Source organism: Cyprinus carpio, chromosome B23 (genome assembly GCF_018340385.1).
Source record: "Cyprinus carpio isolate SPL01 chromosome B23, ASM1834038v1, whole genome shotgun sequence".
In the NCBI taxonomy this organism is placed as follows: domain Eukaryota; kingdom Metazoa; phylum Chordata; class Actinopteri; order Cypriniformes; family Cyprinidae; genus Cyprinus; species Cyprinus carpio.
In genome coordinates, this window is record NC_056619.1 from 21,151,698 (window position 1) to 21,174,149 (window position 22,452).

The 22,452-nt window shown below is 31.5% G+C and overlaps 1 protein-coding gene across 1 annotated transcript in view; it reads left to right on the forward strand.

The window, feature by feature from the left end:
- Positions 1–4,861: 4,861 nt before the first annotated feature.
- LOC109086693 (beta-catenin-like protein 1) overlaps positions 4,862–22,452 on the forward strand; it is a 49,761-nt gene continuing 32,170 nt past the window's right edge. Inside the window, exons 1-11 of the mRNA XM_042750116.1 lie at positions 4,862–5,024; positions 6,741–6,929; positions 9,578–9,684; positions 9,765–9,904; positions 11,122–11,219; positions 12,511–12,604; positions 16,506–16,597; positions 18,023–18,095; positions 20,330–20,388; positions 21,498–21,646; positions 22,439–22,452. The exon at positions 22,439–22,452 is cut by the window's right edge and continues 168 nt beyond it. Of these exons, the coding sequence (XP_042606050.1) occupies positions 4,995–5,024; positions 6,741–6,929; positions 9,578–9,684; positions 9,765–9,904; positions 11,122–11,219; positions 12,511–12,604; positions 16,506–16,597; positions 18,023–18,095; positions 20,330–20,388; positions 21,498–21,646; positions 22,439–22,452 (1,045 nt within the window). The 5' untranslated portion in view covers positions 4,862–4,994. The remainder of the gene's footprint in view (positions 5,025–6,740; positions 6,930–9,577; positions 9,685–9,764; positions 9,905–11,121; positions 11,220–12,510; positions 12,605–16,505; positions 16,598–18,022; positions 18,096–20,329; positions 20,389–21,497; positions 21,647–22,438) is intronic.

Consider the following 22,452-nt stretch of genomic DNA (forward strand, 5'->3'; position numbering starts at 1 on the left):
TAATAATTAGTGAATGTATAAAGATATACATTTAAAAAGAAATATGAAAACTATTTTTTAGATCCATTCCACATATGCAGTGCTAAATAAAGACCCATTAACCTTATTTTGGCTCACATCAAACGTAATATTACATCGACCCTGAGCGCGGTTTATTGTAAGATCCAAACAGCAGCGTTCATTCACTCCATGCTCTCTCTGTTAGTCTGAGATTCTGTATTACAGTGTAAAGTCATTTACACTGAGAGCTTCTGCTTGTTTTCTCTTATCTGCGCCGCTTCACCAGAAACATCCGCACATAGTTAAATGTGTACTCATTACTTGTTGAACTACACCGAGAGCACAAAAACTGCCCTTGTAGGCAGAGATATTAGCATATGGTGATTTGCAAGCTGCTAAACAATGTTATTTTTGCTCGTCTGTATTTCGCACACATCCTTTGCAAAAATTATATTCTAAGGATGCAGCTTGCAAGACTCTTTAAGGTAAGTTTTCCAGGGTCAAACCTGCCACAGGTTCACAGAATCACATCTGAAAATGTTGCTATAGTAACCATTCGTTTAGACGGTCTTAAACAGGAAGTGACATGCAAATATCGCTCTCTGCCTCCCTCGCTTCTCCTTTATCATTCCTCCTCTACAGCTCTCTTTGGTAGATTTAGGTTGAAAGTATGAACCCTGGTGCTGTTCGACAGCCGTGTGTGATGTAAAGTTCTCTGGCCTTAGATTTCACTGCGCATGTATTCATTATGCATGATATAATTCACAGATTTTTAAATATAGATGGTTTTTATGCCCTAAAATAAAGGCATATTGGATTTCAGTCACATTATCTCACACGATTTCTACGCAATGTCAGGTTTTTTAGGAAGCAAAACAATCATACAATGTAAATATATATATATATATATATATATATATACAGTACAGGTCAAAGTTTGGAATATATATACTATTTTTAATGTTTTTGAAAGAAGTTTTTTTCTGCTCATCAAAGCCTTTTCATTTATTTGATCAAAAATACAGAAAAAAATGTAATATTGTGATATATTATTACAATTTAAAAGAATTGTTTTTAAATTTATTATACTTTAAATAATCATTTATTTCTGTGATGCAAAGCTGAATTTTTAGGATCATTATCACATGATCCTTTAGAAACCATTCTAATATGATGATTCATTATCAAAGTTGGAAACAGTTCTGCTGCTTAATATTTTTTCAGAACATGTGATAATTTTTAGGATACTTTGATGAATAAAAAGTAAAAAAAAAAAAAAAAAAAAGAAGCTATGTTTTTAAAATATAAATATTTTTGTAATAACAATACACTACTGGTCAGTAATTTGGGGTCAGTAATTTTTTTCCTTTCTTGTTTTTAAACAAAATCAATACTTTTATTCAGCAAGGATGTGTTAAATTGATAAAAAGTGATAGTAAAGAAAATATATTATTAGAATATATATTATTAGAATTTTTTTTTTATTTTGAATAAATGCAGTTCTTTTTAACCTTTTATTCATCAAATATATTAGACAGCAGAACTGTTTCCAACACTCATAATAAATCAGAATATTAGAATGATTTCTAAATGATCATGTGATAGACTGGATGTTACATGTGACACTGAAGGCTGGAGTAATGATGCTGAAAATTCAGCTTTGCATCACAGGAATAAATTATTTTCTTTAAGTATATTCAAATAGAAAACTATTATTTTTAAGTTGTAATAATATTTCACAATATTACTGTTTTTTTCTGTATTTTTGATCAAATAAATGCAGGCTTGATGAGCAGAAGAGACTTCTTTCAAAAACATTAAAAATAGTAACGTTTCCAAACTTTTGACCTGTACTGTATATTTTCAAAGTTGAAATTAAAATAATTTTTGAAGAATGTTTTGATATTTCAAATGTCAAAATTTAATGTGTAATTCGCTGTTACTTGCCATTTTTTGTAATTAATTGTGTAATCCAGTTGCAATTTCTGCGTGAAAATGTTTCAAAATAAATCCTATATCAGTTTTTTTTCCAGTGCAATTGAGATTTATGAACATTTTCCACCTTCTTTCAAACCTATTCATTAAACAGGCCGCTGTACCTTTAAGACTTGACCTCTTGGGGTCAAATATGTTAATGAGCTCACGGTTGTGATGTCATAATCACAATGATTTCTGACTGAGTCATATTTGCTGTTTTTAGTTTCATTAAATGCTCTTGCTCTTTAAAAGTTTGGCATTCGCATCATTACCAAAGCTGTTAATATGCATGTTATCCGTTACTGCGGAAACAGTTACACAAAAATCTGCATATTAGACGATTAACTTCACCACGCACCACAGAAAATGAACGTCATGTGGTTGCAGAGGCAAATTAAATGCGCATGTACAGCTCGTATTTGCATAATCATGTGCGCACACATACATATTCATGTCACACATTTGACTTGAAACCTGTCAAGAACGTTGACAGCAGCTCATATTTCACCCCAAATCAAATAAAAGAAATAAGAAATTATATTTTGCTTACACAGAAGGAAGCCTGTTTTCAGGACCATAAAGAATTTTTTTTCTTTTCTGTAGGATACTTTCTTAACAAATCTATATATCATATGCAGCTTATGGCAATAAATAAATAAATCATGTAATATACATCAGAAACTATTTATAAACAGGGTAATTTTAGTTAAGTTAATTTAGTATCATTGTGATAGTATAGGTTTTAGTAATATTTCGATTTTTAAATATATTTTCTGGTTTCATTTTAATTTTAAAGTTTAAGTTTTATTTGTTAAGTGCTTTTGTAATTTATTTAAAAAAAAATATTTCTTAATCATAATTTTTTAAAATCTCTCTAAAGTTATCATTATTTTATTATATTAATATATTATGTAAATTAATATAATAATAATAAATAAATTAGGATTCATTTAAAAGGGATATTTTAGTTATTAGTTTATTTTGGTATCGCTGAGATACAACTATAGTTTTTATTAATGTTTTTCAATAGTTTTTATTTTTATATTTTCTTTTTTTCATTTCAACTGTAGTGTTTTTTGTAATTTTGCTTAATGCTTTTGTCAGGTTTTTTCTTTATTTTTTTAAACCAATATAAAGGTATAAATACATTACAGTTTGTATTTTATACATATATAAATATATTAATATTACATTATTTAAAAATTCTAAATATTATATAGTGTGTGTGTGTGTGTGTGTGTGTGTATATATATAATATATATATATATATATATATATATATTATATATATATATATATATATACATATACAGATATATAATACAAATAGTAACGTAATTATACCTCAAGTTTTGTTTGTTGTGTCCTGGACATGTTTTCATAACATTCACCCATCTACTGTACTAAGTTCTACTGTACAGTTATCATGCATCAGAATCACAGAAGAATATGACAGACACTGGTAGCAGATTGAAATACGTCTGTGATGCAGCAAAAAAACGAGATACTGTGTTGAAACGCAGCCCTGATCCGCCCTTCGGTCCGGATTCATGACAGGATCAATATTCCATGCGGGTCGGCTGGTGAGCGAGCGGAAAATCACCTGTTCATGCTAGATTTATGAGTGTTGTCTGGATCGCGCCTCTGTCTTGTCAAGTCTCACAACAGCCAGTCATCTGTGACACACCGAACGAGCCGGACAGCAGCGGCCGGACCTGAGAGCGAGAGAGATGAGAGACAGATACAGACCCTTCTATCACTGCAGCAGCTCTGCATTATTTAAACATCCACGAAATATTCATCTGCCTTTAGACCAGAGGCCAGAAACATGCAGACTGAACCTGAACATGTGACACACAAGGACAACATGACCTTTTTGCAACATATTTATTTAAACATCAAATTTTTCTTAAATAATCGGCATACTTGTGTTTCATTATGAATTTTCATAAAATTGGATTAAAGATCATTTTAGGAGGATGATTTTAGTTATTTTAGTTATTAGGTTATTTTAATATCATCACAAAACTATTATAGGTTTTATATAATCTATAACAGGTCTTATAATGAATCAGTTTTTGTTTATATTTTCTGTTTTCATTTTATTTGTAGATGAAGATTTATTTATTATTATTTATTGATTTATTTATCTTTTGCCATGTCTAAATAGCTTTCATTAATTGATATATAAAACAGGGTTGTTTTAACAGGTTTACTTACATTATTAGGCTATTTTAGTATTGCTGAGATATTATTAAAGTTTTTTTTTTTTTTTTAGTTTTTTTTTTTAGATTTTGAAATTTAATTTAATTAAAGTTTGTTGCATACTTTTTTAATTTTTCTTATTTTCTTTTTTAATATGTCTAGTTTTAAATTATATATAAAATATATTAGGATTAATTTAACAGGGTTATGTAAGCTATTAGGTTATTTTAGCTTCACTAAGATACTATTATAGTTTTTATTAATATTTTGAATTAATGTATTTCTGTTTTATTTCAATGTTAGTTAAGGTTTTAGTAATTTTTAGTGTTTTTTGTCTTAGTTTTTAAATTATCTTTATAGTGTTCATTATGTTATTGTTTTATTTTTAGTTATTTTAATACATCAAGATAAATTAAAAAACAAATGTCGCTAAGGCAACTGACTGAAATAATTTTTTAATTATTTTATTTCAGGTAAAGTTTATTTTATTTAAACTAACTAAATAGTTTTAGTAAACTATAAATTAACTGAATAACACTGAATATGCAAAACTTATTTTATAGTGAAACGCAACACTTTCATAATACAATCAATTCTGTCCGTGTTGTCTCTGTAGTGTACAGTTTGGTGTGTACTGTGTAGTGTGTTCTAGTGCGTCTCCGCAGCTGCAGGTGTCGCTGTTGAATGACGTCACCCGCGCGTCGGTCACTCGCGCGAAGACCAGAAACCAAGTTTTGCTCATAAGCGTGTCGTGTTCATACACTATCATACAAAAAGCTGCCTTTTAAGGCTTAACCCACACAGAAATCGTCATGGATGTTGGGGAGCTGCTGAATTATCAGGTACTGACGCGTCTAATGTCTCTCCGTGACTTTATAATGATGAATTTGTCATCGGTTGATCTGTGCTGCTGCTTCTGTTAGCATTAAACTTTAGCATTACATTAAACTTTAATCATTAATGCAAGAATAAACCAGTTTTGGAATCGTTACAAATGATTTAGTTGTGTTTAAGATTGTTGTAAGTAGGTAAAAACGCTGATTAACGTTAATCTTTAACACAAAATGCAGTTTGTCAAATCGTTTAATTAATAATATATATTTTTTTTTTCAGTCTGGTGCCAATAATTAAAACAACAACAGTCATAATTGTTGTTTTTGTAGTTATTATTATTATTATTATTATTATTATTTAGTTATGGCTGAGAACCAGTTTGTCTAATGAAATTATAAATGTTTCTTGGAACAACATGCCTAAATAATGTGTTAAATTATGTTTATTGTGACATTATTTCAAAATTATTAGAATTTGTGTTTAACGTTGTTTCATTACATATTTATTTCTTACTTTAGCTAGCAGACAGTTTTAGCCAAAACATTAAAAATGTAAAATACTGTATCAGTCTGATTGACAAGGATTTACTTTCAGCTTTTCAAAGTCTTCTCTTTTTTTAATATTTGTTTTTAGTTTTTGTTTTTGAATTGGGCTGAAACTACATAGAACTGGCCTTAAATGAAAAGATTAACTCTAACCATGTGAAATTAAAGGCAGCTTCTGCATAGTTCTTCAATCCAAACAACACAATCAACACACATTCAAGAAGATGTTTCTTAATCAGCATTCAGTATTTGTTTTAGTTTTTAAATTTGGTTTCAAATAAAAAAAAAGGTCTTTACCAGTGAGACTAAATAAAAGTATGCTATATAAATAAATTATTCCAAAATGTTAAAATCAAATAATTTTGGTGCGAATAAAACAAAGATGCAGTTTCATTCGTCCAATTAAAAAAAAAAAAGTATGGTAATGATTCACATCTATATTTTTTTACTTGAGCCAATTAAAAAAAAAAACTATTGTCTCAAGTTAAAAAATATAGATGTGAATCATTACCCTAAAATTTTGATTTTTAAATCAAATTAAGTCGATGTAATTTTAAGGTAAAATAAAAATAATCATCCTATACAGAACTGATGTTTACTTCTGGCTTTTCAAGCGTGTATGCAAGTTCTACTTTACAAAAAAGCATTCCAGTTTTGTCAGAGTTTATTCGGTTTCGTTTCTGATCCAACACGCGAGAAGTTGAGCTGAACATCCCTTCACTGTCTGCGCTTGTGCAGGTACAGTACGCTCGCGCAGCTTCAGCGAGCGCAGGAAAGGGGCTCTTATTTTGTGCTTCTTTTGCGCTTCCTGCTATCTGTGCCTCAGACATGTAGCTCTGCATTTCCAGTGCTGAACGGCTGCCCGTGTTCTGTGCACAGATTTCGAAATACTTCCACACAAATGACATGATAGCGAATGATTAAAATGTAGTCTGTGCACGCGGCCGCACTTCTGGAAAAATCGGCTGAAAAAATACCAAAAACCGGCCGATCGCGTATTTTAAGCAAAAACCGGCCGGTTCCGATTTATGGCCGGTCAACCGGTGCATCCCTAGTTGTGAGTGTTGTTCTCTTGGATGCAGATGTGTGCGATCCCTCTTGTATAAATCTGAGAATAGTCTCTGGTGGTCATACACAGTGTTTCTGGATCCATCATGTGAAATAATCCTCTCTTTTCAGCCCGACCGAGGCGCAAAGAGACCCAGAGGTGAAGACAGCCGCGAGGAGTCCAGAAGCAAGCAGAAGACGACGGGCCGAGATGCAGGACGAGTTCTGGTGAGGTCCGTGCCAGACAGCGAGGAGCAGACAGGAGGAGACGGCGAGAAGATCCTGCAGAGACTGATGGACCAGGATGGAGAAGATCCAGAGGTGAGATGAAACCAGAGTCATATGAGCTTATTTTACATGCAACAAAACCTCTGAATGATTCATTCTAGACACACATGTGCTCTGATGAATAACATATTACAGGTAGACTGTTTTATGGCAATGTCATTTTATTTAATGAACAGTTTTTTTTAAATAATATAGAGAAATATAAGTAGAGGTCGACCGATAGTGGATTTTGCCGAGACCGATTAATTAACCGATAGTTTTTAAAATAGATACTGAGCAAAAGCTAAAATAGTGCTTTATTAAAAAAAACAGTACTGAAGCATCCTAGTAGTAGTAGTAGTAATTCTAATAATAATAAATGTTGAAATTAACACACTCTAACAAGGAATAATGCTTACACAGCTTTCATTAATCTTAATGTTACAAATGGACTCTTATTTAAAAGCATTTCAACAGTCATGCTTATTAAAGATGCACATCGTTAAATATATACACAAAGGCCATAGCATTGAAATTATTTACATATATTGTATGTATACTCTCACACTTTAACTGCTTATATTCTTGAACACTTGATGATTATCTAATCAAAATAAAAGCAGAGCGCTGAGTCTTGGAGAAGTCACCGGTATCACACACACTCCGGACGCGTCGCGTTCAACTCGAGTTTATTCTAAAGTTGTGGTTTTTTTAGTCCCCAAACAGACACAGGCTTACGTCAAGAATGAACATTAAAAAATAAAAAAACATGAAGTTACAAACTTCCGTCTTAAAAAAAATGGAGCAAACAGAAAGAGAAAGCACTGTCTATATTATAGCTCTATAAATGAAGCACACAGACTTTATTAGAGCCACAGAAAGACAAACTTTCGCTGAAAATGCACAATTAACGTGATTAACGTTTCATCATCAACGATTAACAACGACAAATATAATGTAATTTAATGGAAAACTTTGTGAATGGCATGGCACAAAAGTGTTGTTTGCTAACTATGGTCGTAGGTTTCATTGAACTCTATTGATAACGACGGAACATGCAACCATAGTTGCTTTTGGGAAACGCGCCCCTGTTCAGCGCGCAGTATCAAGTGCCTAAACAAATAGCACATGCTGTCAGTGATTTCAACCACAAGAGGCCGCTCTCGCACTGTATAATGAAAACAGACCCTTCTCAACCGCTCCAGCAACGGACGCAACCCGGGAAACTATCGGCATGGACTTTTGCCGATAACGGATTGTTCCAGTAATCAACTATCGGTGCCGATTAATCGGCAAAACCGATACATCGGTCGACCTCTAAATATAAGTTTTTTCATGGTTTTCACAATGCACAGTGTTTCAAAAATATTTCCGTAATAATAATATCTACTATTCAAAATTCCTCATTTAACAATTCAAATAAAAGAAAGTTTTGTCAAGGGGAAAAAAAGATTGTGATTGACAGTTATATAATTTAACCTGTTTTTTTAAAAAACATTTTTTACACAAGACAGTGGCAGAAAAAGTTTTAGAATTTGTATCATGTTACTGTAAAAAAAAAGTGACGTGACATACAGCCAAGTATGGTGACCCATACTCAGAATTCGTGCTCTGCATTTAACCCATCCAAAGTGCAACACACACAGCAGTGAACAGACACGAACACACACACACACACACACACACACACACACACACACAACACACACACACACAACACAACACACACACACACCCGGAGGCGCAGTTGGTACCATTTTATGCTGCGGCGCCCGGGGAGCAGTTGGGGGTTCGGTGCCTTGCTCAAGGGCACCTCAGTCGTGGTATTGCCGGCCCGAGACTCGAACCCACAACCTTAGGATTAGGAGTCAAACTCTCTAACCACTAGACCACGACATTGTTAGGCCCCAAAAGCCTTGTGTATTTGTTATACTTGTATTTTTTTTTATTTTTTTTTCATGAAACTAGCCGAAGATGCTGACATGGCATTAAATAAAAATATACTACTACTTAACACAAGACAGTGGGGAAGTCGTGGCCTAGTGGTTAGAGAGTTTGACCCCTAACCCCAAGGTTGTGGTTTCGATATTTTAAATATTTGCTGTTTAACTTGTTTTTAAACACAATATACAGTTTTTCAAATAACCAATAAGTATAAATAATTCTTTAGATGTTTGTTTTAAATAATAATAATAATAATATATTACGGTCAGTAACCAGTTTGAGTGCTAATATTGTAAATGTTTACTGTTTAACCTGATTTTAAACACACAATACAGTTTTTCATATTTTATGACTCATAATCAATAATACAACAATTGTTTTTGTAATTTTAAATAATTAATTAGATTTAATTTTTATTTGATTTATTCTGGTGTCACTTATAAAATATTTATTATTTAAATATTTATTGTTACCATTAATATGTTTTTGACCGATACTGTTTTTTTTCTTTTCTTTTTTTAATGGATGTGGTGTTATTGCCAGTATTAAAAATCGACACTGTTTTGCATATTTTTAAATGACATTCACACTAGATACAATCTAGAATTTTTCATGCTTCAAATAAAATTAGCCATCAAAGGTGTATAAAATAGTATTTTGAACTTGAAAAATGCAGGTGTGATGTAATTCAGAGGGATACTGGTCTCTAAAGATGTGAAGCATGACCTTTGACCTCCTGACCTGCTGTGTGTTGACAGGGTGAGCTTGTGGATGAGAGCACGGTGAAGAAAATGATCCTGACCTTCGAGAAGAGATCCTACAAAAACCAGGAGCTGAGGATCAAGTTTCCCGACAACCCCGAGAAGTGAGTTATGAAGAACTGAACTTCTAAATCTCACCGTTATATGGGAAATGAGATGTGACCTCACTTCCTGTTGTCGGCAGGTTCATGGAGGCGGAGCTTGACCTGAATGACATCATCCAGGAGATGCATGTCATCGCCACGATTCCAGAGCTGTATCATCTGCTGGTGGAGCTGAACGCGGTTCACTCTCTGCTCGGCCTCCTCAGCCACGACAACACTGATATCCTCAACGTCTCACATCACCACTAACACTCTTTCTATGAAATAGAAATCACAGTAATATAATAACAAACATTAGTGCTTAATAAACAATTGCTTTTAATATTAGTAAGATTCGTAGATGCACTGTCTGTTGACATGTTTAAAATTTACTCATTAGATTTACATTTATTCATTTAGTAGATGCTTTTATGTGAAAATTATATCTGCTTAAATAATTGTTAATTTATATATATTTTTGTATCAAAACATTAAGTATGCGAAATCTTATCAAAAGTATCAGATGTTTTGTAATACTTTTTGTCCAATTCTGGATTGGCAGATTTACTTTATAAAAGATATATTTATTTTAATATATTATTGTTAGTAATCATATTGTTAATCAAGTCAAGAAAAATATTGGTTATTATCTATTTAAAAACTATTTTAAAAAATAAACAGTAATTAGCCGTAAAAAAAAAAAAATGTTATTAGCCATAACAACAAAAATATACACTAGCTTTCAAAAGTCAACAAAAATAAAAACTAAAAATTAAAAATTTCTGATATTTAAAATAAAAAACTTCACAAAATATATAAAATTTAATTAATAAAATATATAAAAACAATTCAAAACTGCATTTATTTGATTTAAAATATTTCACAAAATATGTAATATTAAATATATAAAATGTTCACAAAATAGAAAAAAAAACATTAATGTTTTGATATTATTGCAATTTAAAATTAGTGTTTTCTGTGTGAATATTTTTTGAAATATGATTTGTTATTGTGATGCGCAGCTGTATTTTCAGCATCATTACTCCAGTCTTCAGTGATTGTGATGCAGGCAGCAGGGTGTATTTTTCCGTTCAGCATCCCATTACTCCAGTCTTCAGTGTCGCATGATCTTCAGAAATCATTCTAATATGATGATTTGCTGCTCAAGAAACATTTCTGATTATTATCTATGCTGAAAACAGTTGTGCTGCTTCATGATGAATAGAATGGTTCAAAAACACAGCATTTATCTGAAATAGAAATCTAAAAAATCTAACATCTAAAATCTAAAATGTCTTTAAAAAAATAACAAAAAAAGTACCGACTTCAAACTTTTGAGTAGTGCACATAAAAAAAAAAAAATACGTACAAGTACATCTACACCATTAACTAAACAAATGTCTCTATTTAAATGTGCTCATGTTTTGTGTTGTATTGTAAGTCCTTAATGTGAATCACATATCAGCATCGCGGTGGTGGACCTCCTGCAGGAGCTGACGGACATCGACACGCTTCACGAGAGCGAGGAGGGCGCCGAGGTGCTCATCGACGCTCTGGTAAGGAAATATTTCTGTAATAATCAGAGAAAACACATCATCAGTGGCGTTCCGGGAGATTACGGGCTGATTCACCAGAGTTAGCGGGTCACGGTCCAGCGGCACAATGACACGAATTACTGCTGCGAGGAGTGCAGCCTCGTATTTGGCCTGACGTTTGCAAGAGAAGCAGAGAGATGACGTTAATATCCAGGCGGATGCTGAGGTTGAGCAATCAGACGGCTTGTGTCCGATGGAGCTGAGGAAACAGGAAGAGCTTGTGAACAATCAGAGGCTGGTTGAACCGCATGAGTCTGATTGCTGCTCAAACACAACCACACTTCTGAATAAAACCAAACACAACAACACAACAAACAGGCTATAAAATAGGGCTTTATGTATAAATAAATAAATATATATATATTTATTTGTGTGTGTGTGTAATATATATAATATAATATATATTTATTTGTGTGTGTATATATATATATATATTACACACACACACACATATATGCATATATAAACTATTTTTTTTTAATTAATGCAATGAATCCTATTTATTTTATTATGCTGATTTAAATGTAATATTATTTACATTTATTTATTTATTAAATTATTTTTTTCATTCGTTTATTTCAAGATTTTTTTTGAGACACTTCATGGCAAGTAAACCAGATCTTTATGAGCACATCTGTATATTTGTTTTCAGAGAAAATGATTTCAGATTTACACACTTCTAAATGAAAAAAAAAAACCTTTAATTTAGCAGGAATGCATTAAACTGGTAAATTGACAGTAAAATATTACAAAAGATTTATATTTCAAATAAATGCTTTTCTTTTGAACTTTTTATTCATCTGTGAATCCTGAAAAATAAAATGCATCACAGTTCCCACAACAATAAGTTTCAGCACAACTGTTTTCAACATTGATAATAATCAGAAATGTTTCTTGAGCATCAATCAGCATATTAGAATGATTTCTGAAGATCATGTGACACTGAAGACTGGAGTAATGATGCTGAAAATACAGCTGCGCATCACAGGAATAAATTCCATTTTACGATATATTCACATAGAAAACAGTTATTTTAAATTATAAAATGATAAAATTTGATCAAATGCAGCCTAGGTGAGCATCAACCTCAGGATCTCTAAATAAATTGTGTTATTTTACATTTATTTTATTTGTGTATAGTTTTGGCATGTGTCTAAATGTAGTTTTAAACCCTTATTTGTGAGACTTATTTTCTATCATTAGCCTTTATAAATGTCTACATGTTTGCTGAATGGTTTTTATTTGTCTGTAGTTGGAGGGTCAGGTGGTGGCGCTCATGGTGCAGAATATGGAGCGTTTGGACGAGACGGTGAAGGAGGAAGCTGATGGCGTTTACAACACTTTAGGTAAGTCACACACCAAACAAACAAACAACACACATGCGCTAGTCTGAGGAGCAGGCTTCAGTCTGAATTTCTATCAGTTCACTGGGAAAACACGACATGGTTAGAAGTTTCCAAACTACAACTAAACGCTGGATTGCCAAGTTCGCCTTTGAGATTGATTAAAAAAAAAAAAAAAAAATTATAAGTTATGAAAAAAAGCATTCCTGCATCTCAAATGGTCTTGGGTTAGTGTTTTTTAAGAAAATTAATTAGCTGATAAAATAAAGACCTTGATTGCATTTTGGATAAGTGTCTGCCAAATGCATAAATATAAATGCAGTGACATACTGTATAACATATAATACATTTCTGTATTTATAAATAATTTTTTATTATTATTAGTAATATAATAACAGTATTTATTTATATAGACTAGGGCTGCGCGATATTGGGAAAAAATGACATTGCGATATTTTATTTTTCTGCGATAGTATATGGCGATATGAATCTAATCTAATTTTTTTCTTCGCCAAACAAAAAATGGGGTGAGCACACTTACATTCTCATTTTAAATGATTTAAACATCAGAGTATTATTTAAATTAGAGTAAATTAATTTGTTTGTAACTTTAGGATATGGTTTGAATTGTTAACATATTAACCAACATGAACTTACCACGAGCAATACTTTTGTTACTATATTTATTAATCTTTGTTTATCTTAGTTTATAAAAACACAGCTGTTCATTGTTTGGTAATGTCACAGTGCATTAACTATGATAACAAATACTGTACAACTTTTGATTTCAACAATGAAGGCTATAGCCTAAATGTTGAAATTAACAATGTTGTAGAAGTGCAGTTTAGTAATAGTAAATGTTAAATAATGTAGTTAAAAATAGTTTAAATAAATAGAACATTATTGTAAAGTGTTACAGATTTTTTTATACACCAATCCAGACGTCTCGTGAGTTCAGTGTTGGACAGGTCAGTTGTTAAAACCATTCATTAAATTGAATCGGTTCAAAGGAATCATTAGTTCGCGAATCAGACGTTGTGTAATTATCTCGGCAGTTTAGGATATCGCACAAGATTTGACAACACAGAAAACATTTCATCACTGGTTGTTTTTTCATCACCATCGTGTCAATTGATTTTGATTAATATGCGCGAGGGAGAAAGAGCAAGACAGCGCTCGTGTTGTTTAAAGAGACGGTGAAGGTGAGCGCGCGTGCGGCTGGGTCTCTCTCTCTCTCTCTCTCTCTCTCTCATCATCTCCTCTCCAAAGTCTCCTCTCCTTTCGTCTCTCTCTCTCTTCTCGCTCTCTCCTCTCCGTCTCTCTCTCTCTCTCTCTCTCTCTCTCTCCGCTCTCTCATATGCGCCCTGTTAAACTGACAGGACTTAAAAAACACATGCAAATGATAAACTTTCACTCTATGATGGTTAAGCTGTGGCAATTAATCCTGCGAATCACATTCGTCAAGGGCCGTGGAGCAACTGGCCCGTTTCACGGTTAATGAATAAACGGATCAACTATGACAGCCTACATCGCACATCCTGCGATGTGACTATCGTTGGATTCGTACATCGGTGACCATCTGATGTATGCATCACACAAAAAAAACCAATATAGACTACAAGCAACAACTAATCACTGGATTTTTCAAAATAAATCTTTTTTTTTTTTTTTTTGAGGCACTTTGTAGCAAGTAAACCAGATATTTATGAGCACATCTGTATATTAGTTTTCAGAGAAATTTACTGATTTCAGATACCCATTACCCACCTCTAAATGAAAAAAAAAAAAGTATTCAGTAAGGACACATAATACTGATCAGACATTTATAATGTTACAAAAGATTTGTATTTCAAATAAATGCTGTTAAACTTTCTATTCATCAAGGAATGCTGAAAATAAATGTATCACAGTTTCCACAAAAAGATTGTGCAGCACAACTGTTTTCAACATTGATAATAATCAGAAATGTTTCATGAGCAGTAAATCTGTGTATTAGAATGATTTCTGAAGATCATGTGACACTGAAGACAGTAATGATGCTGAAAATACAGCTTAACAACACATAAAAAAACAACAACATACAAAAGTTATTTGAAACTGTAATAATATTTCACAATATTACTGTATTTTTTGATCAAATAAACACAGCCTTAGAAAGCCTAAGATACTTTTTTCAAAAACATTAAAATCTTAATTGTTCCAAACTTTTGGTAGTATATTTATAAAAATATATAGAATAAAGCAAATGTCTTTTTAAGAGGGAGGAAGTGGCTGAATGCTCCTTTAAAGCTGTTGGAAACACTGCGTCTGGCTTGCGTTGGCAGGTTTGCTTCTGGAAGGATGCTGTTCAGCTGCAGAGAGAGATAAATGGTCTGACTGAATGGATTTAAACGGCACATTTCCTCCATGTCTTCTTCTTTCCCCGTCTTCCTCTGCTGTTCCAGTTCTTGTGTAATCTCTTTCCCTTCCTCATGAGATTTAGCACCCCCTCTCTCTTTTCCTCCCACTCATCGCTGTGAGATTTTTCTCCCATCATGCCTCTGATTGAGTTATCGGGTGTCTTCAGAGTCTTTTATAATACAGATGAGTCTCCAACTCCCTTGTGATGTGTCATATAGAGCTGTTCGCTCTTTCGCTCTTTTTGTGCGTCCCGGGCTCGACAATGAGGTTTTTTTTTTGTTGCTGGTCTGGGCGGTAGTTCAGATTGTTACTCACGCTGGTGACATTTTCTTAGGCCCTGAGGCTAAAGTAAGATTTTATTTTTTTATTTTTGCTTTTTTTAGCAGCCTATTTTTTTAATGGTGTCATACGCAAAGATTTTTTTTATTAAAGCAATAGTTCACCCAAACTATTGCTCTTTTCCATACAACTGCAGGTGATGGATGACAAAAATGCCATAAAAGCAGATCGCTTCTATCGAGAATCTCAAAAATATATAAATAAATAAATTCAGTATGAATTACTCGGGTGTGTAATAAAACACATAGTATTTCCAGGCTTATTAAATTATATTATATTGATATCAGTGTTTGAAATGCAAGTTTCGAATTAATGAATTATATAAAAAATATAAATGTATTTTATACACACACCGTCAAAAAAGTTTTATTGTAGACCTACAACCTGTTCAGAGTTAATTGATACATTCATTTTTTTTAAAGCATTTATTTATGCATTTAAGCATTTATTTATGCATTTAAAGATTTATTCATTTATATATTTTTAAGCGCTAATTTATGCGTTCATTTATAAATAAATACATATACATTTATATGTGCACTTATTTTTTTTTAAGGACTTGTGCACATAAGCATTTATTTTTTATTGTGAGGATTAGTTTTTATTCATTTATTTTTTACATTTATGTACATAAGTATTCATTTCTGTTCATGCACATAAGCATTTATTTTTTACATTTATTTATTTACATAAGTATTCATATCTGTTCATTTTATTTATGCATTTAATTTTTTTAATATAACAGAATACATTTAATTAGAATTAGTAGACATTTATTATCACTCATTTATGTAATGAAATTCACATGAGTTGATTCATAGCATGTTTTTAATTTCTAAATGCTTTCCAAACCTGACGGTCAGTCGCTCTTTACTGCTTGTGTAAACTGATTTGACAGTTTAGCGAAGGCCAAAACTTCAGGTCATCGGGTCAACTTTACTTCTTAGCCCTGGTTGCTATCTGGACCGAGTGTCAAATAAATGCTGTGGTTTCTGCGTCCATGCATTCATGTGTCGTGAATGTGTTCTGATCTCACTGCAGTGTCTCCATCAGTTATCATGGCAACTAGGTGAAGCAGACGCTGCAGAAACTAGGTCATAACACACACGTTTCAGCGAAGCATGGACTTACAGTAACAGCAGATCTCTCTGTCTTTCTGTGGCAGCTGTGATCGAGAACATGGCTGAGTTTCGTCCCGGTCTGTGTACAGAAGCAGCCCAGCAGGGTCTAATGCAGTGGCTGCTGAAGAGGATCAAGGTAACATCTCTCTATTCACTGATGGCTCCTGTTGTCTTTATGAACGTAGTCTACTCATAGATGAAGTCTGATAAGCCGTATATTTATTTATTTATTTTTCATGCATTTTATTTATTATTGCATTTTATTTGTGCATTTATTTTTGCAAACATGTATGTATTTATTTATGCTTTTTATTTTAGTTTTCATGCAGTTTTGTATTTTTATTTTTTTTTTGCATTTATTTATATTATTTTTGCATCTACTTATTTAGGCATTTATTTATGCTTTTTTGCATTTATTTATTAAGGCATTTATTCAAGCATTTAAGAATTTATTTATGCATTTATTCAAGCATTTATTTATGGGTTTTGTAAATAATATATACATATGTACAAGTATACATTGTTCATTTATTTACATTTATTTATTATTATCATTTGCTCATTTAATTGGCTTTGCTTTATTAATTATGTTAACTATACATGATTTTATGGTCAGTAAGCTGCTTTACTATTTGCATTTATGTATTTATGCATTTTATTCATTTATTCATTAATGCATTTATGTATACTTGCATTGATTTATATATGCATTTATTTATGTACTTTATTTTTGCATTTAATCATTCATTCAGCATGAAGTATTTATACATTTATTTACAGGTTTTGTAAATAATGTAAACATAGTTATTAATTAATTGATTATTATTTCCAAGTTTTGCTTAATTGAATTTGCTTTATTGATTATGGTAACTATGCATGATTACATGGTCAGCGAGCTGCTTTACTGTTTGCATTTATTTATTTATTTATTTATTTGTGCATTCATGCATTTTTGAGGGATGTTGCAACTGTGTTATATCTGTGTGCAGAATTGCAAAAATAATAATCCATTGGTTGAGTCAGATATGGTCACGATGGACCACTCAAACGAGCACAGCAATGATTCAGTATTTTAAAAGTGCATTAGTGAATCCACTTATTTCACTCTATATTTAACTGTGAGTAGCTTACTTGGAGATCACTGCATTAAACTGGGATAGACATCAGAAAAATTACACACTTCACCTTTAAGTTCAAAGTCAAGCACAAGATATATATTTTTCCTCGCGGTGAACAGACAGTGTCAGCTGGTTTGAAGTTGGCTGTGCGTTCTGACTGGTTTAACTCGATCATTTTTATTTTTTGAGCTGGATTTGAGATTTTCCTAAGAGCTGTAGGCCTGCTGTCTTTTATCCACGTGAGGTGAAATCCTCCTCAGATTTACCGCTGGCTGCTGGAATAAGAGCTTCATGCTGTTCTAGTCTTAATGCTCCCTGAAGACTTCCATGAATCCAGCACACCAGCAATTACACTGACAATAGAGAAGACAGCACAGCACAGATCGAACGGGACGCTGCTGCCAAAGCCATTGAAATTGTGTGTTTGTTGTGTTCCCAAACAGGCCAAGATGCCTTTTGATGCCAATAAGCTGTACTGCAGTGAAATACTGGCTATCCTGCTGCAAAACAATGACAGTAAGTAAAAATAAGAGACGGATTGCTTTGATTGGATGTGTGCATGGCTTCATTAAAGACTCCAGTGAATTACATTCATGCTAATGAAAAATTACAAGCTCAGTGAGAAACAAAATCTTTTTAAAGGAATCATTCACCCGAAAATGAACATTTGCTGAATTTTTACTCACTCTCAGGGCATCCAAGATGTATATGATGTTGTTTCTTCATCAGATTTGGAGAAATGTAGCATTCCATCACTATGGATCACAATGCTCTGCAGTGAATGGGTGCCGTCAGAATGAGAGTCCAAACAACATCACAATAATCCACAAGTGATCCACACACCACTCCAGTCCATCTGTTAATGTCTTGAGAAGACAAAAGCTGCGTGTTTGTAAGAAACAAAACAAAACTTACTGTGATGTTTTTATCAACTGTTTAGACTCTCATTCTGAAGGCACCCATTCACTGCAAAGCATCAGTGGAATGCTACTTTTCTCCATATCTGATAAAGGAACAGACATTTACATTATCTACATAATTCTGCTGAATATACAGTAAGGTCAAAAGTTTGGAAACATTACTATTTTTAATGTTTTTGAAAGAGTCTCTTCTGCTCATCAAGCCTGCATTTATTTGATCAAAAATACAGAAAAAAACTGTAATATTGTGAAATATTATTACAACTTAAAATTATAGTTTTCTATTTGAATATACTTAAAAAAAATAATTTATTCCTGTGATGCAAAGCTGAATTTTCAGCATCATTACTCCAGCCTTCAGTGTCACATGTAACATCCAGTCTATCACATGATCATTTTAGAAATCATTCTAATATTTGAATTATATGAGTGTTGGAAACAGTTCTGCTGTCTAATATATGATGATGAATAAAAAGGTTAAAAAGAACTGCATTTTTCAAAATAAAAAAAAAATCTAATAATAATATATCTAATTATATATTTTCTTTACTATCAACTTTTTTATCAATTTAAAACATCCTTGCTGAATAAAAATATTGAATTTATTTAAAAAAAAAAGAAAGAAAAAAAAATTACTGACCCCAAATTACTGACCAGTAGTGTATATTGTTATTACAAAATATTTATTCTTTAAAAACATAGCTTTTTTTTTTTTTTATTTTAACTTTTTTATTCATCAAAGTATCCTAAAAAAGTATCCTAAAAATATTAAGCAGCAGAACTGTTTCCAACTTTGATAATGAATCATCATATTAGAATGATTTCTAAAGGATCATGTGATAATGATCCTAAAAATTCAGCTTTGCATCACAGAAAAAAAATGAGAATTTAAAGGTAGTAATACATTTTAAAACAATTATTTTAAGTTGTAATAATATATCACAATATTAATTTTTTTTTTCTGTATTTTTGATCAAAATAATGCAGGCTTGATGAGCAGAAGAAACTTCTTTCAAAAACATTAAAATAGTAATGCTTCCAAACTTTTGGTCTGTACTGTGTGTGTGTATATATACACAATTTTAACAATAATAGGGCCCTATGAAATGTTTTAGCTTTTATCAAATTCATTATCATCAAAAATGGTAGTAATCAAATGAATGTATAAAATCTTTATAATATAAACCTTTATAAGTTGTGTGCATAAAAAGAGAGATGCATGTCTTTTAATATCAGCTGAAAATGTCCCACAGTCACAGAATGTCAGGCTGTTCACACAAGAGTGAAGCAATAAAAAGTATTATTGGAGGTCATTGAATTTCATGCCGAAAATATGCAGTGAATTTTGGTACTGATGTGAAAAGGCCTTTTCTCTTAACAGTATTTAAAGAAATAGTTTTAATCAAATACAGTATTGAAATGATAAATCTTGTGTAATGTTTGTTACATTGATTTGAGTTAGTTGTAAATTGTTTTTCACTACTGCTGTTTGAACTCTGTTTCCTTAAAAATGCATTTATTTTGTCATGAAAGTAGCCATTAAAGTAATCCAAACTGATTAAAAGGGCTTTTTTATTATTTCAGTTTAATTAAAATGAAGTGCAGAAAATTAAAACAGAATCATTGCATTTGGTAGAAATCAAACTCATGCTGTGATGTATGACTTTAGTAATGGAGCTCAATAAGGCTGTTGATTATTTGTGTTGTTTTTGCGTTTCTGAGCTCAGTACCTGCATTTATCACATGCACGTCTCTCTCTCTAGGCTTTATTAGCACACTGAACTTACATTCATCATCTCTGCTCTTCATGTCTGTCTCTCTCTCTCTCAGAAACGAGGGAGCTGTTGGGAGAAATGGACGGGATTGATGTACTACTGCAGCAGCTCTCAGTAAGACCGTCTCTCTCTGTTTCTCTGTAAGAGCAGCAAACCTGGTCTGAAATCACGTGTGAGACTCTTTAGAGATCATCATGACCCGCTTCGTTCATTCTGCTCAACACTGCTGTTTTCTCGTTTCACAATCGATTTCAAATCCCTGTGATGATGTTTGCGTGTTGCACAACATGACCAGACAACATTGAATTCTTTATTAGCAAATAATTTAAGTACAATCTGTGTAATATATTAAAGAGGGTATTGTTTTTGTTTTGGCCTGAACAAATAAGATTTATTTTTATTCTTAATTAACATTTAATGCTTAATTTTCATCACAATAAAGCAAAGGGTGCTCCTAAACTCTTATTTATTTTATTTATTTCATTTCCCTTTTTCGCTTTCTTTCTAAAATGTCTCTGTGGTTTTTATTCATTTTTATTTCAGATTAATCTTCATAATTTTCGTAAATCAAGTTCAACTAAATGAAAATGAAAATTGTTGAATTGGCATCTAACTGAAATAATTTGTTTTATTTCAGTTAACATTTTTCAAGCAACAAATGTTTTTATTAATATTTTGAATTATTTTTTATTTTTATATTTTCAGTTTTCATTATAATTTCAGTTAAAGAGTTTAATAATTTTATAAGATTCTTTTTTCTTTCTTTTTTCCTTCATTTCTTTCTCTTTATTTGTTTTGAATTTTTTTTAAACATTTTTTATAATTTATTTATTAACATTATTACTAGGTTACTGCTTTAGTTTAATTTTCATACCAAATAAAGTTCGATGTGCTCCTAAAATCTTTTTTTAATACTTTCTTTTTAATTTTTATTTATTAAATTTTTTTTATGCATTAACATTTTTACAAGAATATTGTTCATGCTTCTTTTTCATGACAATTAAGTACAATGTATTTATTAAATATTTATAAAAGGCTTCATTTTTTTTTGCTATTTAAATAATTAACAAAATTTTTATTCATTTTTTTATTATAATTATGAACATTTTTAAGAAGTTATTGATGATGCTTTGTATTGATGACAAGCACAATGTGCTTATAAAATCTTCATAAAAGGCTTTATTCATTTATTTACATTTACATTTTTTTTTTCCTCCTCTCAGGTGTTTAAGCGTCATAATCCAGCCACGGCGGAGGAACAGGAAATGATGGAGAATCTGTTTGATGCCCTCTGTTCTTGCCTCATGCTTCCAGCCAATCGTGATCGTTTCCTCAGGGGGGAGGGGCTTCAGCTCATGAACCTCATGCTCAGGTGTGTCTCTTTTAACATGTGAAATATCTTCCCGAGGCGTAGATAAACTGTTGTTTGTTATTGGCAGATGAAGGAAGTGTATATATATATGTATATATGTGTATATATATATGTATATATGTGTGATATTGCATTTCTATATATATGCATTTTATATATATATATATTTTATATATTATATATATATATATATCTATATATATATATATATATATATATATATATATATATATATATATATAATATATATATATAATATAATATGCACACTCAAAAAATGATATACCATTTTATTAGTTAATTTGCTAATGTTGCAATATAATTTATTATATTGTTTTGTTGTATATAATAATATATTACATTATATGTATTGTTTTTGATAACCATGACATTTTTTTTCTACTCAAAGTGCATTAATGGACATTTTTAAAAACATTTATCTTGTAAATAATATTAGAATTGTTATCAAATATAAATTTAAAATGCTGTATATAATTGTTATATTCATTAATGAAAGAATTAATTTGTTCATTTATTTATTTTCTTTGTAAAACAAAATATTGTACAGTTGCAGTATTTTTAAGTATTGTCATGAATATAGCCTTTGATGGATATAGATGCATGCAAATCTCTCATTTCTGTGCCGAATAAGTACTGCTCTTATTTCTTAGAATTACAAACCTTGTCCCTTCAGTGGTTTTTAAGTGGTTTGTTACTGCTTGTTTGTAGTTTAGTCTGAGTGTTGTACTTTAGAAGTGTGCCAGTGGTACATTTATCATTATGTGTGTTCAGGGAGAAGAAGATGT